Here is a 25,160-nt window from a genome sequence, read left to right as displayed (position 1 = left end):
ATGCGGGGACAGTCACGAGAACGTTTGACCGGGTCAGTCGAAACCGCGTCCATGCACAGTAAATGTCTTACGGTGAAAGGCTGCACCAACATATTGTGGTGGATATTTTCTCCATAATACCAACAAAATTCATCACAATATCTATAAGGCACAGTGGATTCTCAATTCTATGTTACGAAGTCAGCTGCACCACCATAAAATGGAACATTTTCACCATGGAAAATCTTCACTGTAGAACATTTAGAGTGTGCATCATGTTGGTCAGCGCACCGAAGCACATCTCGGAGTAAATGTTTACACGGCGCAACATGCACGCACGGACTTCACTGCGGTCGGACTGCGTGTGAGGGGAAAATAAGAGAGGAAACAAATCGAGTCGGTTGACGCGTTACTAAAAAATAGACCTATATTTAAGCGGTAAGAACGAGTAGAAAAGGAGCACAGGTGTCATAACGGCTGCGACTCGGTGAAGTACGTGTCCCTGATCTCCAGCAGGGCGCTGTACGTGCCCGACAGCAGCGCCACGAGCCAGAACAGCACGATGAGGACGTTCTTGGCGACGCGCAGCGCCGACGCGCCGGGCCAGGACACCACCAGGTCCACCGTGGCGGGGAACAGCAGTCCCAGCGAGGAGAAGCCCACGGCCCCCACCAGCGCCAGCACCGGCCGCAGGTTGGGCACCACCAGCGCCACCACCACTGTAAGTCACGTGGGTAAGTCAACAACAACAACAACAACAACAACAACAACAACAACAAGAAGAAGAAGAAGAAGAAGAAGAAGAAGAAGAAGAAGAAGAAGAAGAAAGAAGAAGAAGAAGAAGAAGAAGTGGCGTACTGACCCGTGAACAGCACGGTGCCGGCGCGCAGCAGGTTGTAGGCGGCGTCCTTCCGCGCGTCCGGCACGCGGTGGTGCAGGCCGCTCCACAGGGTGACGGGCACCACGTACAGCTGCAGCCCGTACGACAGCAGCACGCCCAGCGGGATCACCACCTTCACGGCCTGCGCCGCCCTGCGGCGACACAAAGGGCACGGGTTCGAATACCGGCCTCACCATTGGTTTTTACTGTTTTTGTCAGTTGTTTGCTCACGGCTCGGCGATGGGCAGGTTGAGGATGATGTTCTCCCGCGTGGCCTCGCCGAACGCGACGAAGCCGGCCGCGCCGATGAAGATGTAGAAGAAGGCGATGATGGCCATGGACCAGACCAGCACGTTCCTGCCCGCCACCAGGTGCTGTGGGTGCCGCATCGTGTTCTCCACGGGCAGGATCTGCAACAGCAGCGGCAACGTGTGGTTCGCGGCTGTCTCTCCCGCACCTTCGCGACAGACCGATGCACAGTAGACCAGAAGACTACCCACCACGCCGATGTTCTCCATGCCGTAGATCATAGCGCTGAGGTAGAGTGGGTAGTCGCTGACGGAGCCGTACTGGCGCACCGTCAGGGGGCTGGGGGCGTCCTTGAGCACGTAGTACATGGTGATGCTGAGCCCCGTCAGGAAGAGCGAGTTGCTGGCGTGCGACAGCGGCACCAGCCACTTGAGGTCGCGGATCATCCCCATGGCCATCACGAAGGGCACCAGCATCAGGATGTAGAAGCGCACGTTGAGCTCGTACTCGGTGTAGTGCTGCACCAGCTGCAACAGGGAATGAATGAATGAATGAATGAATGAATGAATGAATGAATGAATGAATGAATGAATGAATGAATGAATGAATGAATGAAGATGAATGATGAATGAATGAATGAATGAATGAATGAATGAATGAATGAATGATGAATGAATGAATGAATGAATGAATGAATGAAATGATGAATGAATGAATGAATGAATGAATGAATGAATGAATGAATGAATGATGAATGAATGATGAATGAATGGCTGCATGAATGCATGAATTGATGCATGAATGCATGAATGGATGCATGAATGGACCCAAATACAAGAGTAACGAGTGTATCACTTTTTTTCGAATGCATTGCTTCAGTCACCAAGACTCTCCAAAAATCGAGAAAATGGCGAAGGGTTTGCTGTCATCCCCGCTCCGGCAGTGCCGCCTCGACCCACCCCGGGGATTAACGTTGATCCGGGGGAAGGCCGGAAAGTCCGGGTTCAACTCCCGCCTCCTCTTTTTTTCCCTCCCTTTTCTTTCTGCCCCCTTGTCGGTCCGTAACTTCATGAATGGGGCCCAAGTTGGGTGCAGCACGCCGATTCCGAGAGTCTTTTTCGTCGCTCTGCCTCTCTCGCACTCATGGGGCGTCCCCTAGAGGTACGAGAGAGACAGAGCGACGAAAACGACTCTCGGAATGAGTCTGCAGTGCGGGGGCAGCGCTGCGAGTCGCAAAGCGGTCGCTCTGTCTCTCTCGCGCTGATGGGTGCTCATGGGGCGCGCCGTCGGGGTGCGACAGGGACAGAGCCACTGTTCGGAAAGGCCCGGCGCGGAGGCATCCGGGAAGGCATCCGGGAAGGCAGCCGGGAAGGCAGCCACACCGAGTGGCAGCGAAATTTTAAACTCGCCAACAATTGCGCAACTTTGGCTGAAGCGAATGCAGCCCTACACTGCACTGCAGCGCGGCAGCCTCGGCGGCGCTGGGACTGGAAACGCTGCCGGAGCGGAACGCGCCACCAGCACAGCGTAACACGGCGTAGCACGGCGGCCCTTCATGCGGCGGAGTGCTCTCGTCGCTCTGTCTCTCTCGCACTCGTGGAGCGCCCCGCGTGGGTGCGAGAGAGACAGAGCGACGAGAGCGAACTTCGGTGGCAGTCAGCCTGCAGGCTGCATCGAGAGAAGTGGAGTTATTTTGCTTTTGCAGACCTTTTCGCGGCGCGGCGGCAGCAGCGTGGCGTGGCGTGGCGTGGCGTGGCGTGGCGTGGCGTGGCGTGGCGTGGCGTGGCGTGCGGCGCGGCGTGGCGTGGCGTGGCGCGGCGTGGCGTGGCGTGGCGTGGCGTGGCGTGGCGTGGCGTGGCGTGGCGTGGCGGGCGTGGCGTGGCGTGGCGTGGCGTGGCGTGGCGTGGCGTGGCGTGGCGTGGCGTGGCGTGGCGTGGCGTGGTGAGCGCATCGCGGAAGCCGGGAAAAGTTTCGCTTGCAAGCGCAGCGTAGGCCGCGCAGGGGAGACGAGGAGGCTGTGTTTACGCGTGCGTGCGCTCGTTCGTGTGTGTTGGTGTGTCGACGCGCAGGTGTGTGGGTGTGAGTGAGCGAGAAGGTGTCTGTGTCGTCTGCGGGTAGGCCGGCTGGCTGGGGTAGGCGGCGGGGTGGAAGGGGGAGGGGAGGGGAGGATTGCCGCTGGTTGCGCCCGGCTCGTCCCGGCTCGTCCTTCCGCTACAGCGGTCCTCAATGGTCGTGATCTAGGAAAGTGCTCCCTCTTCCCTCTCTCTTTCTCTCTCCTTCTCTCTCCTCTGCATCTTCCTCTCCCTCTTGGTGGAGAGGTGGGCGTGGCACCGCGAGGCACCGCGAGGCGCTGTGCTGAATGCCCCTTTGACAAACCACCCGCACGAAGAACACGCGGCGGAACAGGTGTCTCTCTCTGTCTCTCCAGCCCCTCCAGTCGCTCTACGTCCTCTCTCTCTCTCTCTCTCTCTCTCTCTCTCTCTCTCTCTCTCTCTCTCTCTCTCTCTCTTCCTCTTCTCTCTCTCTTTTCTCTCTCTCTCTCTCCCCCCCTCTCTCTCCTCCTCTCTCTCTCTCTCTCTCCCTCGCTCTCTCTCCCTCGCTCGCGGTGCCGCCGCCGGGCTCCTCTGCAGGATCGCGTTTATTGGTCGAGGTTTTTACGAGCGAAGCCTTCGTTAGAGAGACAGCCGCGTGATTCCGCGCTCCTCTCCCTCGGTTTGCACTAGAGTGATTTCGGCGTCCTTCTCTCTCTGGTTCCGCTGGCGGCCTGGCGGCGTCGGTGCCTCTCTCACTCGCCGCCCTGTCAAGAGGCACGCCGTCGAGGAAAGGCCCGGGGCCCCGAGACTCCTGTAATCACGGGCGCTGTTTGCAGGCCCGGATATTGTCGGGCCGAATTAAAATACGCGGGAGAATGGGTAAAGCTACGCCCAATTTTCGAGCGTGGCTTGTGCAGTGTGAAGGAAAGGAATGAGAGCGAAACAGAATGGCCTGTAGTCTGTCGGTGGGCTGAGGTAGGAGACCCATGCACCACTAACACTGCTGCATCGTGGACCATCTGTCTGGTCCTATCACTATCGCACCCTCTTGCGGGTCATCCTTCTATTTGGCCACGTTTTTCTTTCGTCTTGCTTTGTTTTTCCAGAGGTGTGACTGCCCCAGACGCCCGCCTCCCTCGTGCATTTTGCCGCCAACCTGAGCGGCTGTCAAATGCCCGGACCGAGCTGCTACCGCTGCCACCACGAGCTCATCGGCCAGGAAATACCCCACGCTCAGCGTCCCTGCGCGCGCGGAGTATGTCCGCCTGAGAGCGCGCGCCCCGCAGCGCTACCCCACGCCGCGAGGAGGGCGAACCCGAGCGAACCGAACGAACCCCAGACTAACCTGTTGCACCGACGTCGAGATGACGACGATGAAAATGATGGGCAGCCCCAGGTACGTGAAGCAGAGCATGAAGTTGACCATGAAGCGGCAGGCGCGCGCGTACCGCCGGATGCGGGAGTGGCCCGTCAGGAAGGCGGCCTCCACGGTGCTGGGGAAGTCCAGGCTGGGGACGCGCAGCCGCTTGCAGAGAACGCGCGAGTTGTTTACCTGCGTCACAGTCACACGTGTCACTGCCGAGCGAGAGCCACTGTAGGTAGAGCTGTGTAGAGTGAGTACCAGCAGCGTGCAGCAGTGCGTGCAGGCCACGGCGATGACGACGCCGCTGAGGACGCCGACGGCCAGCCCGCTCATCTTGAAGCCCAGCGAGATGGCCAGCAGCCCGGCGCCCATGGCGCCCTTCAGCAGATGGGCTAGCGCGCCGACGTTCCTGTAACACTGCGGTGATGAGCATAGCAAGAGGTGCGATTTACCGTGCAGCCCGAGTGCACCAAGTCCAACCATGTTACGCAGAGGCCAACGGCGTGGTCATACTCACGAGTACGGCAGTCGCACCACCCTCTCGGCCAAGGGGTCATAGTCGGCGTCCTCTCGCCAGGGCTGGTCGGGCTGTCCGGGCGGCGGGCCTGGCGGTGGGGCCCCTGGCTGGCCGGGCGGCCCGGCGCCCGGTGACTTCTCCTCCACTGCCTTCTCGGCCTGCCCCTGCGCCGCCCACGGGGACACCTTGTTGCGCGCCTTCATGCCGACGGAGGACCTGTCGCAAACCCGCGATAAGAAGACCGGTGAGGAATCGAGACCTCGGAAAAAAACATGACTCTGCCTCTCTCGCTCCCAAGGACGTCCCACGAGTGCGAGAGAGACAGAGCAGCGCGGCGGCACTTTTCCGAATCAAGCTGTTGCTGCAGCAGTCGGCAGCAGCGCGTCGATAAGAAGACAGTCGAGATTGGCTGCTTCCTTCCGCCTGGCAGTCGGCAAAGGAGAGACGGCGATACTCTGTGCCAAAGAGACTTTTCAGTTCCCGTCAAATGGGCCGCGTGCGGCGCGCGGAGTATCGGCGGGCCGCACACTGACCTACCCCAGCCGGTTTACGGGCGCCCCCGTGTGTGTTGCCGGCCCTACAGGTCCTCCAGTCGGCCGCAGTCATTACAGTAGCCCCATTTCGCGGAGGCCAATCAGCGGCAAGGCCGTCTGTAACGGTCGCCCCGTCTCCCTCGCACCCCCAAGGGACCGCCCCGACGGTGCGAGAGAGACAAAGCGACGCGGTCAGTGTTCGGAATCGCAGCCCAGGAAGACCACTTTGAGGCCCCACAGTGGGCCAGATGACCGGTGGAGGCGGCCAAAACCCGAGACGCGTTTTGAGCTCTAGAGTCGCGAAAAGGGGCTCGAACCGAACGTGTGACCCCACCAATGGATCGCTCTCCGAACGAGGAATCCATTGGTGGGGTCACACGTTCGTTTCGAGCCCTTTTTAGCGACCCTGGGGCTGAAAACTCGTCTAGAGTTTTGGCCACCTCCACCGGTCTTCTGGCCCACAGTGGCCCGCCTGCTGGCGGATAGTGTTCAAACGGGGCGCTGCATTGAGCATTGTTGACGATGGTGCGTCGCTACCCCTAACCCAAGAGACTCTCAACGCCGCCAGTACGGGCAGCCTCTCGAACGCGGGGTAGCGACAATGCTTCTGTTCACCAGGTAGCGTCAATCGGTCCGTGTCCCGGCCGCGAAAGGCGTGACCCAGTCGATACTCCTCGAGTGACTTGCTGGCCACATCACCGCATCATTGCTTTCTCGCCCGGTGCACAGTGGGCCAGAAGACCGGTGGAGCGGCCAAAATTCGAGACGCGTTTTGAGCTCCAGAGTCGCTATATGGGACTCGAACCGACCGTGTGACCCCACCAATGGTTTCCTCGTTCGGAGAGCAATCCATTGGTGGGGTCACTCGTTCGGTTCGAAACCCATTTAGCGACTCTGGAGCTCAAAACGCGTCTCGAATTTTGGCCGCTCCACCGGTCTTCTGGCCCACTGTGCGGTGGTCCTCCACCATTCAGGCGGCGTCCCGTGAGGGCGCGAGAGAGACAGACGGAGACAGGGCGGAAAGGGTTAGCAGTGGGGGCGAGGCCTGGCGCTAATCCGTTAATTTGTTTGAGACTGAAAGTCGCCGCGAGATAGGACGGCACGCTCCGTTGCACCATGGAAGTCGTATCAGACATCCAGCACGTGTCAGACATGACCGAGACACTGCATGACGAGCGCGTTGAGTTGATTCACTCGCGTGTTTAGTACCACACTGTACTACAGGTGTAAAATTTGGCCATTGACATCTTTCATTATCAAAGTGGCGTGCAATAGGCTATTGCCCTTGTCCACCCACACACGCTGCTACCTTTCCTCGACAAAATCTGTCAACTGACGCGACATTGTAAGTACACAACTGTTGACAATAGTTGTGTCCCATCTAGAACACCTTTGCCGCGGTGAGCAGTGACTCATGGTCAGTGCCCGTGTTTTAAACAAAAACATAAATTGAACAGTAAAAGTGGGTCACGACGCTATTTTATGGCACTTGCAAGTCTGCGGCAGATAACGAGACTCGCGGAAAATAAAAGCGGAGTTACTTAGTAGGGCCCGCCGGCCCCGCTGGGCCGCTGGTTCGGAATTCTCTCTGCTCGACGCGTCCCCGCCCCGCGGCCACCCGCGGGTAGCATTGTCATCGTTGTCATCCGGTGCTGCGCTACGCTTTGAAATGAAAATGGCGTCCCACAGTGGGCCAGAGGACCGGCGGAGGCGGCCAAAACTCTAGACACGTTTTGAGCTCCAGACTCCAGAGTCGCTAAATGGGCCTCGAACCGAACGTGTGACTCCACCAATGGATTCCTCGTTCGGAGAGGTATCCAATGGTGGGATCACGCTTGGTTCGAGTCCCATTTAGCGGCACTGGAGCTCAAAACGTGTCCAGAGTTTTGGCCGCCTCCGCCGGTCTTCTGGCCCACTGTGCGTCCTGGCTTCGCGAGTTACTCGCAAGGAATCTTTGATCGCCGCCCCCGGGTTTTTGATATTCCGGTTATTACTATTAATCCATAAAAATGGCAAGCGAGTGGGGGAGCCAGCAGGCCTGGCTGTTTCCAAACAGCGGTGTCGTCGCTCTGTCCCTCTCACTGTGCGAAAAAACCACAGTGAATCCTGTTAATTTTTTTGCCGGGATTTACTGTAGTCCAGAACACAGGATTTACTGTGCCTGGCTACAGTATTTACTGTACCTGGTACAGGATATTCCGTACTCCACTCCTGTGGTACAGTAAATCCCGTACAAAGTACAGTGGATCCTGTAAAAAAGGTACAGTAAATCCTGTACTCTGAACTACAGTGACAGCTGTACTAATCACCACAGGATTTACTGTGATTTTTTCTCACAGTGCTCGCGCGCGTGGGGCGTCCCGCAGGCCTGCGATAGCGTGCGAGAGGGACAGAGCGAGAGCGCCTCCGCAATCATTCCTTCCCTCCGGTGGGGAAAAGCCGCCGCCGCCGCCACACAGTGGGCCAGAAGACCGGTGGAGGCGCACTGAAAAACCAAACGTGGTCCAGAGCGCCAAATGGAACTCGAACCAGTGTGACCACACCAAAAATTCGGGGTTGGAGAGCAATCCATTGGTGCGGTCAACAAGTTCGGTTTCCCATCGTCGGGGCCAAAACCTCTAGAGGGGTTGGGCCTCCAGGTTTTGCCAAATGGAACTCGAACCGAACTTGACGCCGCCGGCTCCCGTTCGGAAAGCATCCAAAAATTGGCCGGCGCACAAGTTTGGTTTGTCCCAGGACCCCAGGAGAAAACGCCTTCCGTTTTGGCAGCCTACCCGCGGGTTTTTTTTTTTTTTTTTCAAGCAGCCGGCGGATTTTCTAGAAACTCCGCGCATGCGTATCGTATGGCTTCTTGATTATGCATCTAGGTCAGGCGCGTCCGACGCGCTCTCTTCCGGTGTGTTGACTATTTTCTCCATGCAGTAAAAGTAGTAAAGACGATAATGAAACTTCAGTCAGCTCGATTTCGGTTTCTGACAGTGTGGTGATTGTGTCCTCTGGGGAAATAAAACCGTTCAAAGAGAAAGCTCGAACGACGCGGCGGTTGCGTCTCGTTCTTTTTGTCGGTGTCACTGAATGTGGGTGAGGGCCGCACAGGGCCGACGGGCGCCTCACAGTGGGTCAGAAGACCGGCGGAGGCGGCCAAAACTCTAGACGCGTTTTGAGCTCCAGAGTCGCTAAACAGGACTCGAACCGAATGTGTGACCCCACCAATAGATTCCTCGTTTGCAGAGTAATCCATTGGTGGGGTCACACGGTCGGTTCGAGTCCCATTTAGCGACTCTGGAGCTCAAAACGCGTCTAGAGTTTTGGCCGCCTCCGCCGGTCTTCTGGCCCACTGTGCGCCTGGCCCGGCTAAGCCGGTAAGCGCGTGACCACAGGAAGCCAGGACGTCACGCCGGAGCCAGTTGCCCGGCAACGAGGATCTCGGGGCGTCCTCCTCCTCGCGGCCGCCCGTTCGCGATCCGCGAATACGCAAGCAGCGGTCTCTCTCGCACACCCAGAGGGTCGCACCGCGAGTGCGAGAGAGACCGCGACGAAAAGCGCGCTTCGGACTCGGCCGGTGACGCCGCGAGGCTGGAAAACCGGACCCGCGGCCGCCGGCGAGGAGCACGACGTCGAACCACGCCATCTCGCCGAACCAAAAACAAGTTCAATTTCACTTTCGGCGGTTTGTGTTCGTACCTGAGGAACTCCATGGCCAGGTCGGCGCGCTCGGTGTCTAGCATGGCGGCCGGCATGGCGACGGTGGCGTGCGGGTCAAGTCTCACAATCACCGCCTAGTCCTGTGGGGGCGGCTGGGCTGGCTGGCCTGTCTTCGCAGTGGAGGTCCTGGGTCCATCCCCGGTGCGCACAGCGTCGCACGGCGTCGCACAGCAGCCGAACGCACGGGCTGACGCGGCTCGCGGCTCGGACTCGCGGACGCAACACGCTGCGAACACGGTGCGATGACAGGCGTCCGTGCGCGACCACCGCACAGCAAGAATGAAGAGGACCCGCGGAACAACACAGACAGGCACGCGGCGGCGGCAAGGCGGCGGCAAGGCGGCGCGGCGCGAAGCGGAGGAACAAGGAGAAGGAGGAGAAGGTGAGAGAGGAGGAAGGCGGGAGGCGCAGAGGCACGAGAACGCGGACGCCGCAGTGGGCCAACGGCAAGCCAACGGCGAGCCAACGGCCTTCCACTGATTTCAGCTATCATCCAATTTCTACCTCGCGTCTGTGTTCGCTAAACGTGCGCCTTTCCGTCTTTCTCGGACAAAAGGAGGAGATACTGTATCTGGGCGTGACGACGCGCGGACACGACACGGACGAGGCAAGGCAGCAGGTAGCCGCGCCGATCCCCCAGCCGATCGCGAGGCCTCGCCTTGGCTTTGGCATCAGAGTGTGACTGTCTGCACTTCCTCATTTCCTTTCCGTCGATGCGCGTGTGGCTCGGCGACGTGGCGTCAGCATGTCCGGCCAGAAGGGTGGCACACTGCGAAGCTTGCGAAGCCCTCGGCCAAGCCGCCGGTCGCAAATCCAGTCCGCGGTTAGCACGTCCCGCCCGAGGCAACCCAAGGCCGCGTGGGCCTTCCCCGTACTTCCCCGCGCGCGACTTGCCCCCTCCTCCGCGCCAACAAGTGCAGCAGCCAAGATGCGCCGCGCTGCGCCCGCCCTCCCACGCCTCACCCTCACCTTACCCCTCCCCTCCCCCCCCCCGTGGCCGTGACTCGCGTCCCGCCGCCCCCCCACGCCGCACCCCCCGCACGGCACGCCCGGCACGCCGCCCGGCACGGCACGCCCACGCCCCCGGCCGGCACGCCGGACGGCACGCCCGCACGGCGCCCGCACGGCACGCCGCACGGCACGCGGCACGGCACGCCCGGCACGGCACGCCCGGCACGGCACGCCCGGCACGGCACGCCCGGCAGGCGGGATGGCTGGCCGCAGCAGCCCTCCTCCCGGGCTTTACACGCGCAAAGCACGAGGAGGAAAATAAACATTTGAAAAGTGGTAGTATGCCGGGGAGGGGGTGGGGGGACAAAGCCGGGCAAAGCCCTGCAGCCTTGTCGGTCGAATTTAGAAACTCGGGGCGCGCCGAGTCCTTGCCCTTGGACAGGTTGGTCTGGTCTGGGTTTGGGTTTGGATGTCGTCGCCCGCGGCCCGGCAGAGGCAGAGGGCCTAACCCACCCGCGACCTACCCGCCGGCCGTGGTATCGGATCGGACCGATTTAGACGCGCGTCGCGAAAGCATTGACCCTGCGAGGCGAATCCCACACAAAAGATGCGCCACTGCAGACTGACTCGCTCTGTCTCTCTCGCACCTGTTCGGGACGCCACGTGAGTGCGAGAGAGACAGAGCGACGCAAACGACTCGCCGGATCAGTCTACCGGCGGGAGTGAGCAGCGCGAGCGGTGTGATTTACGGAAGAAAAGAAAGCCTCGCGGCACTTGCACTCACGTGCTCACACACGCGCACACAATGAGGGACGGAAATAGTCAACAAGACTCACGCACGCCTCCGCCACGCGAGCGCCCCCGCAGAACTGCCAGGGATGCACGTCTCGGGGATTATGCTATGCGGAAGGACTGCACAGTAGCGCAAATTTCCGTTTGGACAAAAAATACAAAATATACCAAATTGGCGTATGTCGTGCCGGAACACTCCCTCGTGGCTCCTGTCACTATGTTGGGGGCCAGTTTGGCTCTGAAGTTTGGCGAAGAACTGGAAGTATTTGAGACTACGCCGCATGGGTACACTGTGAGAAAAAAGTACGGAACATGTCTGGTCAATAATTTGCCTGGACCGTCCGTACTTTGCCAACTACGGAACGTTCCGTACCTTTTTTCCGTACCCATTTACATGGGTTCATATGGAGCAAGTACGGAACGTTCCGTACTTTTCTCCGTACCTCCGTACGATATTTTTCTGTACCATTTCCGTACAAAAGTACGGAATTTTTTACAGTGTAGGCGGCAACCCATCCTCCACACCGCTCCAGAGCCTCATCTGGCGTTGCGGGAAATGTCATTTTTAGACCAAACTAGCTCAAGGCGAGGCCTTATAGGTCGAGCCCGTAGGGAGAGTAGTTTGCGGACAAGTGAATTTGTGCGTGTTTGAACAGAGGATTGGTGTGGGTGATAAATCGTCAAAATCAGAATGAAAGCCTTAAAAAGACTGTAAGGTGGATCACGGACCCCGTGTGAGATGGTTACTATGCAACCCACTTGGAGCCCTGCATCCGGGCTTGCCTATGCGGCAGTCCGCGGGCGTACGGGAGGCCTAGGGTGGCCACCCGTCAAGTCCCGTCCTGCCCAGCCCCAGTTGTCGTACTGCGACCGCGGACACCACGTGGCCTCCACGAGGGCAGTCCGCGGATTTCGCGAGTCCTCTCGCAGGCTTCGCGATGGGACTTGACGGGTGGCCACCCTAGGCCTCCTGTTCGACCGCCGAATGCCGCATAGGTAAGCCCGGATGCAGGGCTCCAAGCGGTAGCAGCAACAGCAGTCCGACCCAGACCCAGAGCAGACCTAGAGAGCCTGGAGTGGAGCCACAGTATCCAGGCTCTCTAGTCAGACCCCCGCCCTCCACAGCAGCCAAAGCGCAACCGGCATACAGGACATGAGCCCCGTCCCGTTTGAGCCCCGATGGTCTGAGCCCCGACCTGAGCCCCAACTTGAGCCCGGGTTGAGCCCCGACTTGAGCCCCGACCGAAGCCCCAATTTTCAGAGCCCGGATTGAGCCCCGACCTGAGCCCCGTTTGAGCCCCGTTTGAGCCCCATTTGAGCCCCATTTGAGCCCCGCGACCTGAAATCAGGCATTTTTGCATGATTTATTGCCACGGGGCTCAAGTGGGGCTCAAATTGGGCTCAAACGGGGCTCAGGTCGGGGCTCAATCCGGGCTCTGAAAATTGGGGCTTGGGTCGGGGCTCAAGTCGGGGCTCAACCCGGGCTCAGGTTGGGGCTCAGGTCGGCACTCTCATTCCAGGAACGTGACATCACGTTGAAACGAACGTGACAACATGTCACGTTCGTTTGAGCATTGTGTCACATTCGTTAGAGTGTGAATTGTCCAAAAAACAGCTTGTTCACATTCAAACGAACGTGACACAATGCTCAAACGAACGTGACATTTTGTCACGTTCGTTTCAACGTGATGTCACGTTCCTAGAATGAGAGTGGGGGCTCAGACCATCGGGGCTCAAACGGGACGGGGCTCATGTCCTGTATGCCGCGCAACCGACCACCTCGTGCGGGTGGGGGGGGGGGGGGGGGCATATGGGGTTCGAAGCACCGTCGGCCCCACATGAGCTGTGCGACCTGAGCGGCGAGTTTGAACTTGTGGTGTGCTTCATTTGACGCTCTTATACTTTGTGGGCTTAGCTCGTAATAACAAGTAAGACCAAATGCCAATTCTTGTAAAAGAAACACGGAAATTAGCTTTAATGTGGAAAATTTGCCCTCGACAAGCGTAATATCGTCAAACGAAGCACGGCCCACGCCAAATGCTCAACACAACCCAGTTCAAACTTGCCGCTCAAAAGGAACAACTCATTTGTAGTTCCAAGGGTGGCCACCACGCCTGGCCAGGCGGCGCGCGAGGCAGGCAAAAGAGTTCCCCTCATCGAGTCCCGACCCCCAAGTGCCGGTGCCATGAGCATTGGCATTGGCTACTGGCATTGGACTGATCCAAGTTGAATTTGGGTAAAAACAGAACAAAGTAGAATGTGCGTAGTGGTTCAAGATTTATTTCCGAGTTACATTTGTATCTCTCCAGTCAACACAAATAAAAAAATTAAAAATACAAAATAATCAACAAAATAGGTGACAACATAAACTTTGGTTTGGGTTGTTTAAATACTTAAATTAACAAAGTACTATCCTTAAATTGCAATCAATCTTTCCAAAAGGATCGATCTATATAGAAGCTCCTACAGTAATTACGGTTTAACTCCATTCTACAATAGTTACAATGCAGGACCAGCTCTCTATTTAAAAACGAATCAAATGGAAAGTTTGGAAATACGGGCAATAGAGGATGGGATGGATCACTTTTAACTAAAGTAAAATTATTTACTGATATGTCAAAAGTCAAAATTAAATATTGAGAGTAACAGCAAAAATTAACAGGGACCTTCAATAGCTGAAATGAGACCAAGAACTCAAGGTAAATATAAAGTAATAAGTCTGGATGTTGCTTGTATGGTATTGAACAGTAATGATAATAATTAGATTGTCTAAACAGGAAAATGACTGGTCAGATAGAGGAGCAACCAAACGACACGCATACACACACACGGACAAATTTTTATGAAGCCTCTATGGCTAGACAAAGTGTGTTGAGAAACGTAAAAAAATAAATTTCTCAATCACAATCAGTTGTAATCAAAAAATCAAATTGATTCCAAAAGAACAAGGCAGTTACACAAAAACACACAAAGACACCACACTGTTTGTGAGCACTAAAAATAAATGAGACCCGCCTTAATGGTTCCATCATTGTCATTATCAATGCATTAGACAATGGTAAAGGGTTGAGCAAGACAAAGATTCATAAAGGACTGGTACAATAATGCGAGAATTCCCCAGTGAGGGCTAACTTGCAATGAACAATTGTTTGATTGGTTTCAAGCACAATTGTTTGATTAGTTTTAAAATCATATAGACAATTGTCAACGAGAAAACACAGACACTAAATGCTTCAGAATGTTCTGAACTACCTCAAACACCAATCAAATAAAAAGGTTGAACCATAAATTGTACACGACTAAATTTAATAACCAACCATTTCGACACAATAAAATACACTGAATTCCTCAGTCATATGTGCCACAGGCTCACATTTTTATCAAGAATAGGTTCTTTCTGTTATCAAACAGAAATATGACCCACTACATTACTTCCTCTGTAACTCTTCTAACTCTCTTATCTGGTACAGTATCATCAGACAATGTACTTTAACCTAATAGTAATACATTACACAGCTACTAAACATACTTTAGAATACCATACACAATTTTATCACAGAAAGATATGAAATAAAAGCAATTTTTGGTTTAAGCATCAATTACTTATGATAACACTGTAACAAACCTGCACTTTCCATGCTATGGGACAGTACAGCAAGAAATTGCGTGATCTGGAAAAAAAAGTCAATGTTGTCTTTCATGAGATGATGTTGACCAAGTAACCACAATTAGGAAAGAGCCTCACATTTTGTTAGGAACCTCAAGTGCAGAAAAGCATTCACACACTGCATTCATTATTGAATGAGACACTACCTCTTACAATGTGAAATTACGAACTATAATTTGATGTTCTAAATAACGGGAAGCAACTCGCCTCCATAAGAAAAAATAATCTGAAAGCCTATGATTAACAGTGTCAAGAGCGCAATAAATAAAAGCACCCTTAAGTATGTACATTTGTAACGTGAATCTTTGACTACAGAGTGCTCTATCTCTCATGGAGTTGCAAATGAGAGGAATGGAAACTTTACACCAGAAATAATGGCTTAAGTTTTCAATAAGGTGCACACAAGGAGCTTCACACCTCTTCAAAATAAATGCACAACTCAAAACTTTTTTTAAAAAAGTAACAATTATGCAGTAAAAAACATACACTCGCATTAATTGCAATTTGTCAACAAATGTAACAACATGTCCATCAACTTAAACATTAGTCGTACATAGCAACAAAGTTGATAAGGACCTCAATCAGACTAAAAAAAACAAAAGGTTTTTTAAAGTAAGAGGTACAAGCAGGAACTTAACATACAGGGGTAGGGTAGTTGTACACAACTAGTGTCATCTTGAAACGTACTTTGGAAATAATGAAGAACAGTCATTTTTCTGCTGTTTGTCAGATACGGCGACACCAAATCTTCTACACATCAGTATTTAAGCCTTGGTAGACAAGAATCATGGAAAAAAAAAACTCAAGACATCAACAACTTCATGAATTGCACATTCTCCTTTCTGAGCTCATTTCTGAAAAAGGAACCTAAATTGAGACAAAGATCCACAAGGGAATGTCAGGGAACTAAAAAAACAAAATTCCCATAACAGGTTATGCAAGCAGCATACTCATAGAAGAGGTAGGGTATGTTTTTGTTAACCAAACAAAAACAGTATACTAATATGAACAACATTTGTGCAAAGTGTGCGGATACAATAACACAGGAATCAAATTGAGAGCACAATATTATTGACATGGGAAGTATTGAGTTTCTAGAGTTATGAACTGTTACAAATAATAATTGCTCGACCATAACATAAAATTTCAGTCACAACTAGTATTGCTGGTCTAGTAAATTTAAAGAGTCTATTTAGACAAGCAGTTTTGCATAAACTAGGATCACATGAACATGGACAAAATAAGATTACACTAAAACAAACAAGAGGGGAATTCACTCAATAAGACATACATCCACAACGACATCAGGGAACCACTCAGAAAATTTCATTTAAACTCCTCTTGTTGTCTGCCCAAGAAAGAGAAAGCAAAATCTTTGGGACCATGAAAATTTGATTGTGTCAAATTTGATTCACGCTGAGATTGTGCCAAATCTGATTCATGCTGGAAGTCTAGAAATGGTGAAATACAAAAGGAAATACACAATCATTTAAAGGCCCAGGCCCAGGCATACACTCTTCTAACAAGAATTTTTCTTTTTTAGAAAAGGAAAGAAAGTAAACCCAGCAGGTGACGAGCAGTTGGAAAAAAAAGTGAATAAAGATAATTTTCTGCAGTTCCCAGAAATGCTTTGAGGACACACAGCATGTAGGAATGAGCAAACTAAGACAATGAGTTAACAATAGAAATAACAACTGACATAACCCTGGACACACAAGCCAAACAATTTTTTTTCCCCTTGTCATTGGGCCCAAGAATTACCATTGATTCATTTTGGATACAAAATGTTTTTACCACATTCACTCGTAATGGAGGGCAGGCACACCAACTGGATGAAAACAGAAGGTTATGAAAGGACAATTTATAACAATCTTCACAATCCATGCATCTAATATGTTATGCATTCATTCATGTTCATTACTGATGTTTTTTTTTTCCTCTTAAAAAGAACATGTTTAAAATGCATAACCACTATGAGCAAACTACATGTCAAAACATAAACTTTTTAAGCACATTGTGCATAATCAGCTAGAATAATAATAATAAAAATAATCATAATCATAATAATAGTAGCTTAGATGCTGCACACACATACTGTCTGGCAAGAGTGATCGGGAGAGAAAATATGTTAAGGTCGAAAACTATTCCTCAAATGTCCTCTACATGTTGTTTAAAAGGGAATAATGCAGTCAAGAGGCTAGCATAAATGACTTTGATTTTGACTACAGTACCCTTTTCAAATAAAGAATACAATGATGAAAATGAAGCATTGGTATCAAGGGCCACGAGAACAATTTTGCTTTCATGAATAATGGGATTAGTACAAGAGGGTGTGTTCGGTATTGCATCTCAAATTAATATTATCAGTTCAATTAAATTCCCTTTGGCCAGGGACAACCCGCAAAAAATAACAATCTATAGTAAACAAATAATAATAATAAGCACCAACCTCTAACTTGAAAGTAAGAGATTAAAATAGAAAGAATAGCACAGTTATTCAAGTAAGAAAACAGAGCACTAAGACAAATGATTGATACATAATAATTTGGCTACTTTCATAGCAATTTGTTTGTACGACGACATTCCACACTAGAAAGAAATATTGTGAAACAACAAAACATAGGACTAGTTCGCACAGGCAGAAATACACACTAAAGAGACTAGGTTAATCAAATGGAATTCCATCTGGATGGAAATAGCTCTGAGAAGTTCAATGGGCAGCACCTGTGAGTTCAAAGCATTAAGGACTTTTCCACCTCTTTCCCCTCTTCTAAATGCAGTACACAATGAGTAGCACGACTGGGTCCCAGCAGGAAACTAAGAGCAAGACCATCAAACGTCTGGGCACACATATTATGGGGACAGTAACACATCAGGTTGCCTGCGTCACTCATCCATGCAGGACATTCATCTACCATTATGAGATGGCTAGGTGGTCATAGTCTAGGGAATCTGCACACAAATGATAACTCAGTATCACAAGATACGTAAAACCAGAGAGAGAAGTACAAACAACACAATCATCACACAAACCTTCCTCTATCTTCTAAGTACTCAGCAGGGATCTTGAAGTCTTCTTCTCTCAAATCGTTAGTGAACTGAAAGTCCAGGAATGTAACTTTCGCAGAAATAGTTGGTATGATAGGGACATCTGCAAGATTTTAAATATGTTAGACGAGATCGGAATTTTTAAAGGATAACAAACCAAATAAAAAGTTAACTTTTTAATCTAATATACCAATTTGAACAGGGAATCCAGGGGGTAGTTTAACTCCAATGATATCTCTGAGCCTGCTGTAGTGCTTCAATGGAGCAATGGCTTGTAACACATTCAGGAGCATGTCCACAGACATGGGGAAATCTGGGGTCTGTTGAGAAAGAATTTAATTACAACAACATGATGAAAGAGTGAGGACTTTTACAGGAGAGTCCTATGGGCACTTACCATTGCCACTGTTGCTCTATATGCCTTGGAGGTTTCTTTGCAGATAATAGGTCTCCCCAAGATAGGGTGCTTTCCAGGTTCTGCTGAGATGTATTCTCGCCAGGTTACATTTGACTTAGGAGGTGGAGGCAACGACTTTCTAATAGGAGGTGGTTGCTAAAACAGATTGTGCAGGGCATAAATTAGGAAATAATGTTCAGCCTCAGGGGGATTGATGTAAATTAGTAAAATTTCTTGATACCCACTCCATATTCATCAGGAAGTGCTGGGCCATCTTTCATGAACCAGTCATACACCATTTTATTTTTCTGAACATCTTCCTTAGAGAGATGCTCACGTCGTTTGGAAGTTTTGAATGTAATGCCATGTATTGTGTAGAAGTCTGAATTATAATTTCCCACTGGTTCCTAAAAAAATATTTAATTTTAACAGAATGACAGATAAGAGAAGAGGAAAACATAGATCAAATTCTTACCGATCGGTCTTCTCTAAAAAGCCATCCCTTCTGAAGACGGGTGAAGTGCATATGCTTTGTAGAAATATGTGCATTGACTATATCAGTGCTCATCAGGAAATCCACCTCTTCCTCATGGTTTCTGTCTGTATCCTATACCAACAAAATACAAACCATGAAATTGTCAAAATTTTAAAAGAAACAAACAAATTGTTTAGTTGATGGAGCTTACCCCAGTATACTGAATCCACTGAAAGACTCCCATATTATTATCAACTATTGCCAAAGAGTGGCTCGTTGGTTTTTCTCCAAAGAAAAATATGCTTAAATCACCTCGAACCCATCTCTTGTCATCAAAATCTACAAGAGTTGTGTCAAGTCGAATATTGGAACCCTTTTTCCGAAGGCGGCACACGTCCGATGGTAGAATTCTTGAAACAAGAGGCACTAAAAGAGATGACACAAAACAGAAGCCTGCATGTTAAGCACTGCCTGCCATACATGAATAAAATGAACAATGAGCAAAACTCACCCCAGCTTTGGAAGTCCCACTTAAAGTTGAGACAAAAATCCTCCATGCCATTTAAAACTTTGGCAAGCTTGGGCATGAAGGAATCTCGTCGATTGTGGCTCAGTATATTAACTTTCCGCAACATAGATGATACTACAAATGTAACGGAGGCAAAGTTTAGTTTGGTCAATTGTGGCATGAATGGTGATGAATATAAAGGCACACGGTAAAAACTTACTTGTTTGCCGATCTCCATAACTTATAGCTTCTGCTAAAGGACTCCAACCATTTAGGTTCCTGATAGTTGGTGAAGACCCATGAGAGAGCAGCAAATGAACCAGCTCTGGAATGGTTTATTCAAATGTGCTTAGAACAATTATAAAGAAGCTCTTGAATCCACCACAACATAGTGAAAGATAATAATTTGGATTTGGCTAAGAAGAAATATTATATAGCATTGTATACCTTTTTTTCCAAGCATGCAGGCCACGTGCAATGCGGTATTGCCTGAAACATTAAACACAAATAATAAAGCTATTCAGGACACTATTATGACAACCTGAACACAGATTAAAGGACAAAAACAAAGGGGAAACCAGATGGGTATCAGCAAATGCAAATGACAATTGAACTGATCAAAATAAAATACGAAACATCTTCTGTAATGCAACCAAAACAAAGTGACTGATTTCAACAACATAAAAAGTAGAACACATCAGTTTAGAAACTATACACAACAAAACTATACAGATGGTTCATAAATCCGGGAGGTAATGACACATGCCAGTAACTTTATATCAAAAAACTTGCTGGAAAAACAGACCAATCGCTCAACAATAAACAACCAGCAGAAGACATCGTTCGAAAAATACTAGGTTAATTAATCTTCGCTTACCATGTTTGTCTTGTTCGTCAACGTTGAACTTTCTTGCAAAAGTACAAAGCAACCTGGCATCGTCAAGAAACACACATTCATGTATGGCACATGAGGCACGTCCTTCTCTTGCACGATCCATTTCATATTCGGTGTGATATTTCCCAATCACTGCTACTTCGTCGCCTACCGCCTCCATGTCGTCCAAATCGTCGTTGTCGTCGTCTATGTCTCCCATCATGGCGGATGAAATGTCGCAGTTTCTGCTAGGCCCCTGGCTGATGTTAATCGATTCTTAGGCTGGGTCGAATAACGTATGTTGTCGGGGAATATCTACACGAAACAACTTGTCGTTTTCTTGAATAAGATCAATGCAAAAATGCGATCGTTGTCGTTATTTACAAATTAAGGCAATGCAGCAAAGCTTAAGCCCCTCGTCTTAAGGTAAGCTCCGCGCGCAGCGCGCTCTATCTACCTCTGGTGGGCACTCATGGAACCTCTTGAGCTCCCAGGCGACTAACCCCAACACTTTTCTGAATAGTTGTCTATGCGATGTCACCTGGTAATTATTTTTCAGTGCGCCCTTTTTAAGCACCGTAATCGTAATAATCCCTTTTGATCGACTCAATTCTGAACTCTTTGCGTTTTCTGGCGACGTCACAGTGCGTCACAGCTGCACAGAGGTGGCGCCGTCTTTTCCTTACTACCAACCAACATGACGTGATTTTTTGAAGAATACAATAAATGCGAAACTAATAATTCGTTTCTAAATCAGGAGGAGTCAAAGGTTTTGTTGATAAAGCGTATGTTTTCTTCGCACCGTCAAAGTATAAGTTTTATACAAAAGACAGACGCCCCGTCGTTGACCGCATTTCATTTTTTCGTGTTGGCCAACAGGAGGCGCCTTCTCCACCCCAATTTGAAGCGTGCCGCTTTGTGGTCAACGCCGTGGAGGTTAAGGACTGAGGTGACAAATGCGACAGAAACAGGGCAATGAACTAGACGGGCTTCACTGGTAAAACAAAGGCATAAAAATTACGCCCTTTAGGGCATAAATACTCTTTTACGCCCTTGCAAGGGCATAAATCGTTTTTGGGAAGGGCGTAATTGGTATAGGAATTTCAAGCAAAATTTTAATGCCCTTCCCAAAGGCATTAACGATTTATGTCCTTTAAGGGCGTAAATCGTTTACGCCCTTAAAGGGCATAATTTTAATGCCTTTGTTTCACCAGTGTTTTCGTCATGTTTCATCGAGGGACGGGAAATGTCAATAAAAACTGCGGTAAAGTAGAGCTCCGGATTATAATTTGCTGTAGTAAGTGTCGTGGACGACCATCTCCTTGACGATATCCTTGACGGAGTTGCATCCGGCGAGTGCCATGGTTCGGTCCAGCTCGACCTTGAGAATGTTTAGCACCCTCTCCACACCGGTCTGTCCACTGTGGCTCAATCCCCACAGAGCCGGCCTGCCGAAGAACACCTGCAACGCATCCACACAATCAACCGACTTTCACAAATCGAATAAGTCACAATAACATAGAACTTCTGGCCACACTGAAAACCTAATAGGGACCTAACTCAGTACAGTCTTAAGTTTTCAGTCCATCCTAGTACACTGACCATGTCGGCACCGAGGGCGAGCGCTTTGAAGATGTCAGCGCCGGTGGAGAAACCGCCGTCCACAAAAACCTGGCACCGTCCCTTGACAGCCCTCACGACCTCCGGAAGAGCTTCGATCTTATAAAAAAAATAAGAGAACGGAACGATTAGTTGAAGCATGTACCACCACTGCCTACGCCGCATCACCACGAGAGACTGCAGAGTCTCTCTAGACTGAAGTGTCCCTCTATGGCAGACTGGAGTGTCTCTGATTTATGAGTCTCTCTAAGACAGACTGGAGTCTCTCCAGCATTTGTCTCTCACTAGGCTGTTTTCTGGACACAACGGAGCATCGTTCCGGGGGGATCCTTACCGAGGCGGGGACGCCGTCCAGCTGCCTGGCGCCGTGGTTGGACACGAAGATGGCCGCGACCCCGAGTTCGGCCCCCATGAGAGCGTCCTCCTTGGTGAGAACGCCCTTGAGCACGAGGGGCAGTGTCGTGAAGCTGCAGAAACGCCAAACAAGAGAATTAGGCCACGCGGGGGGGGGGGAGGAGAGAGAGAGAGAGAGAGAGAGAGAGAGAGAGAGAGAGAGAGAGAGAGAGAAAGGACAATTGCCCCCCTGACCCCAGGTAGCCACCTGAAAGGTAGGAAATAAAAAGTAACACTAATTGCCTCTGTAAATTGGCAAAAAGTGCTACTTTACCCCCCTCCCCCCTCGACTCTGGGGATCCGCCACAGGTAACTCGCGACTGGCTAACTCAATGCCCTCCTTGCCTCTTCAGCCACTCGACGTCCTTCCAGTTAACGGATTGGTCGAAGAGTTTGTTGGTGTACTCGTTGAGCCCCGAGCCCGACTTGGCGCTGGACATTTTGGTCTTCTCCTGGCCGAGGCCCTCGAGGTTGGCGAGACGCAGGTGGGAGGGCAGGGCGAACTTATGACGGGCGTCGGCGCGCCGGTTGCCGAAGACGGGGGCGTCCACGGTTAGGACCAGAGCCCTGTAGCCCGCCTTCTCCGCGCGCCGCACCAGCTGCTCCGTCACGGACCTGTCAAAGAGAAAGTCCATTTTAAAAAAAATAATCCCAAAGCTTCGTTAGGTTTAGACGAGAGTAACACGGAAGCAGACTTTCGGGCATACCTGTCCTTGTAAATGTAAAGTTGGAACCACCTCGTGGCGTCCGGCGCGGCCTCGGCCACCTCCTCAATGCTGGACGTGGACAAGGTGCTCAAGATGAACACTCCGCCCATCTTCGCGACGGCTGGGAGCAGATCAAAGTTGAAAAGTAAGGGGTGGGGTGAAAGCTGTGGCGGTTTGCGTGGGACTTCCCCATTCCAGCCAAGTTGGGGCAGGTTGGGAGCAGGTCAAAGTTCGGGTGAAAACACCGGTGGTTTGCGCGGGACTTGACTTCCCCATCATCCCAGGCAAGCTGGGAGCCTGCATCGTATTACCTCTGACGTTGGCCAGCTCGCCGTCGGGGTGCGCCATCCGCTGCATGGCCGTCGGGGACACCCCGAAGGGGACGGACACCGCTTCGCCGAGGGCAGCGGTGGCAGTGGACCGGTGCGTCACGTCGCGCAGCATGCGAGGCCGGATGCGCAACCTGCGAGGGGGCAAAAACTCGCGCAATCATGTGTACACGGCCCCCGAAATCACACGCGAATCATTGAGAATCACGCGAAATCAAGCAATCCGAAATCAGCCAAAATCACTGAAATCGACCGAAATTAGGTAGAATCACACGAAACCAGGCCAAATCAGTCCGAAATCATTTCTTTCCGAACACAATCACACGCAATCACGCTCAACATCACGCTGGTGCGTCGCGAAATAAGGCAAAATCAGCCATGAAATCAATTAAAACCATGCGCAATCATTGCGTTTTCCGAATCATGTGTACACGAAAATCCCGAGTTTTTGCCCCCTCGGCAACCTGGGGAGTCATTCCGAGAGTCGTTTCCGTCGCTCTGTCTCTCTCGCACCTGCAGGGGACGTCCCTACGGGCGCGCGAGACTGCACTCTAAATGTTGTACAGTGAAGATTCTCCGTATTATGGTGAAAATGTTCCATATTATGGTGGTGCAGCTGACTTCGTTACATACCATTGAGAATTCACTGTACCTTATAGAGATTTTGACGAATTTCGTTGGTATTATGGAGAAAACCGCCACCATATTATGTTGGTGCAGCCTTTCACCGTAAGACATTTACTGTGTGATTGACGAAAACGACTCCCTCTGAATCCGTCTGCTGACGGTTGAGACACTTGGTGTCGGCTTTCTCTCTACTACTAGTACCAATACCCGAGTCCATGAGCACATTACCCGGTCAAGTCCCTCGTACAGACTAACGACATGGATTTATAGTTGTACCTGCATGGATGGGTGTGCGTGTGTCTTTATGTACACATAAAGAAATGGAAACAACTTGTACACTCTACAAACTCAAGTGTGTACATAGTACACTCCAGGTGGAGTGTACTAAGTACATACTTGAGTTTGTAGAGCAGGTGACATTTTGAAATCATCACAGACATGTGTGACATGATTTTATTCCTTTGACTGTGACACTGAGAGACCGCCGAGCTTTTCGGCTGTGCAGTGGCGGAGTTCGGGCGGAAGGGGGAGGGGGGCGAAAGACAACCCCTCCGCTCCCTTGTATCCACGCGATCCGCGACTGGGCATCTGCGCAGTTACCGTACACACGGTGACAGTGGCGGCAAGCTGACGGCAAGCGCAAACACAACACGGTTATCTCGGTCTCAGTTTCCATGCGAGTGAAGGAGCGGCAGATAAGGCTTGGTTGTCAGCCTGGTTCCCCTTGATGCTGTCAGGGGTGCGCTTTTAACTACCCTTTTCCGGAAGGCAAAGACGATCAAGTTGGAGCGGGAGAAGGGGCAAATGCGGGTTGCCTTGCCTGCCCATGGCCTGCCCATCGGGCGCCTCGTAAAGCCCTGTAGCAACTGTAGGGCTCTTAGCGCGTCGCAACAGCCCCTAGGGCTTTTAGCGCCACATTACAGCCCACCAAAATAGTGATTGGCGCCACGGCGTTGGAGCCACGCTACGCTTCGCCATGCGCGCCTTCGCAGGCTTCGCTGTACCTCTTGAGGGCCTCCTTGTTCAGGGAGAGGGTGAGCTCCTCGTCAGCCCCGCTGCGGTAGTAATCCAGAGCGTTGCGAGGCAGGGAGCTGCGAGCCTCCCTCTCGAAGTCGTCCACGCACACGAGCTTGTCCGCCATGTCTATCAGCGAGTCAACTGCGCAGGCCGCCGCCTCACCGGGATCTGACTGGGCTAGCCTGTGCCTGCCTCCGCCCTCCGCGCTCGGCCGGGGCTAACTAACAACTAACAGACCCAATCCGAGGGTCGGTTTAGTGCTCCGCCTCCCTCGCACTCATGGCGCGGCCGGTGTAGGCGTGAGAGAGACAGCGAGAAAGACGACTCTCGGAATCATTCTGCTGGGCCACTTGACAAGCCCCCGCCCCGCACGCCTCCCCTTCCCCATCACCTCGCAGCTCGCAGATAAGGGGCCTTTCGGCCCATCTCAAATGGCACGGATCAGTGGACGCCCCGGCGGGGCGGGCCTGGCAGGGGCCCCGTCCCTGACTCTCGA

General features: G+C 51.5%; 3 protein-coding genes across 5 annotated transcripts; all 3 read right to left on the bottom strand.

Annotated features, from left to right (window-relative positions):
• Window positions 1–376: 376 nt before the first annotated feature.
• Window positions 377–9,544, bottom strand: LOC117640367 (proton-coupled amino acid transporter-like protein pathetic). Of its 2 annotated transcripts, XM_034376832.1 has the most exons (8): window positions 9,239–9,544; window positions 5,022–5,237; window positions 4,763–4,913; window positions 4,487–4,693; window positions 1,360–1,635; window positions 1,091–1,269; window positions 842–1,011; window positions 377–698 (listed from the first exon to the last, which is right to left on the bottom strand). In XM_034376832.1, exons 1-8 carry the CDS (start codon window positions 9,292–9,294, stop codon window positions 448–450), a joined length of 1,506 nt encoding a protein of 501 aa, XP_034232723.1. In that variant the 5' UTR covers window positions 9,295–9,544; the 3' UTR covers window positions 377–447. The 2 variants fall into 2 exon arrangements, with proteins under 2 accessions (XP_034232723.1, XP_034232724.1); XM_034376833.1 differs by lacking the exon at window positions 9,239–9,544 and having other exon boundaries at window positions 4,763–4,921; window positions 5,022–5,145.
• A 3,716-nt stretch (window positions 9,545–13,260) lies between these two features.
• Window positions 13,261–20,809, bottom strand: LOC117640099 (ankyrin repeat domain-containing protein 13C-like). Its single transcript, XM_034376336.1, has 11 exons — window positions 19,975–20,809; window positions 19,545–19,586; window positions 19,318–19,422; window positions 19,101–19,232; window positions 18,801–19,015; window positions 18,590–18,721; window positions 18,360–18,521; window positions 18,115–18,270; window positions 17,908–18,037; window positions 17,703–17,820; window positions 13,261–17,621 (listed from the first exon to the last, which is right to left on the bottom strand). The coding sequence occupies exons 1-11, from the start codon at window positions 20,192–20,194 to the stop codon at window positions 17,606–17,608; spliced, it is 1,428 nt and encodes a 475-aa protein (XP_034232227.1). The 5' UTR covers window positions 20,195–20,809; the 3' UTR covers window positions 13,261–17,605.
• Window positions 20,810–21,239: 430 nt separating this feature from the next.
• Window positions 21,240–24,788, bottom strand: LOC117639887 (hydroxyacid oxidase 1). Of its 2 annotated transcripts, XM_034375842.1 has the most exons (8): window positions 24,652–24,783; window positions 23,485–24,274; window positions 23,003–23,154; window positions 22,692–22,812; window positions 22,330–22,599; window positions 21,926–22,058; window positions 21,574–21,690; window positions 21,240–21,433 (listed from the first exon to the last, which is right to left on the bottom strand). In XM_034375842.1, the coding sequence occupies exons 3-8, from the start codon at window positions 23,133–23,135 to the stop codon at window positions 21,254–21,256; spliced, it is 954 nt and encodes a 317-aa protein (XP_034231733.1). In that variant the 5' UTR covers window positions 23,136–23,154; window positions 23,485–24,274; window positions 24,652–24,783; the 3' UTR covers window positions 21,240–21,253. The 2 variants fall into 2 exon arrangements, with proteins under 2 accessions (XP_034231733.1, XP_034231732.1); XM_034375841.1 differs by lacking the exon at window positions 23,485–24,274 and having other exon boundaries at window positions 24,652–24,788.
• Window positions 24,789–25,160: the final 372 nt, after the last annotated feature.

The sequence above is a fragment of the Thrips palmi genome, unplaced genomic scaffold (assembly GCF_012932325.1).
Source record: "Thrips palmi isolate BJ-2018 unplaced genomic scaffold, TpBJ-2018v1 HiC_scaffold_12, whole genome shotgun sequence".
NCBI lineage: Eukaryota > Metazoa > Arthropoda > Insecta > Thysanoptera > Thripidae > Thrips > Thrips palmi.
This window is presented reverse-complemented; position numbering and strand designations above follow the sequence as displayed.

What these genes read in the sequence shown, in the direction of transcription:
- LOC117640367 (XM_034376832.1), bottom strand. Translation starts at nt 9,294, where the DNA reads ATGCCGGCCGCCATGCTAGACACCGAGCGCGCCGACCTGGCCATGGAG. An exon ending in TCTCGACGTCGGTGCAACAG is followed by an intron (nt 1,636 to 4,486) that starts GTTAGTCTGGGG and finishes TCCCTGTTGCAG; the next exon opens with CTGGTGCAGCACTACACCGA. An exon ending in AACCTGCCCATCGCCGAGCC is followed by an intron (nt 1,012 to 1,090) that starts GTGAGCAAACAA and finishes GTGTCGCCGCAG; the next exon opens with GGCGGCGCAGGCCGTGAAGG.
- LOC117640099 (XM_034376336.1), bottom strand. Translation starts at nt 20,194, where the DNA reads ATGATGGGAGACATAGACGACGACAACGACGATTTGGACGACATGGAG. An exon ending in AGTGGATTCAGTATACTGGG is followed by an intron (nt 18,722 to 18,800) that starts GTAAGCTCCATC and finishes TTGTTGGTATAG; the next exon opens with GATACAGACAGAAACCATGA. An exon ending in TGGATTCCCTGTTCAAATTG is followed by an intron (nt 17,821 to 17,907) that starts GTATATTAGATT and finishes AAAATCTTGCAG; the next exon opens with ATGTCCCTATCATACCAACT.
- LOC117639887 (XM_034375841.1), bottom strand. Translation starts at nt 24,788, where the DNA reads ATGGCGGACAAGCTCGTGTGCGTGGACGACTTCGAGAGGGAGGCTCGC. An exon ending in AACAAGGAGGCCCTCAAGAG is followed by an intron (nt 23,155 to 24,651) that starts GTACAGCGAAGC and finishes GCCCCCTCGCAG; the next exon opens with GTTGCGCATCCGGCCTCGCA. An exon ending in TGGACGGCGTCCCCGCCTCG is followed by an intron (nt 21,691 to 21,925) that starts GTAAGGATCCCC and finishes TTTTTTTATAAG; the next exon opens with ATCGAAGCTCTTCCGGAGGT.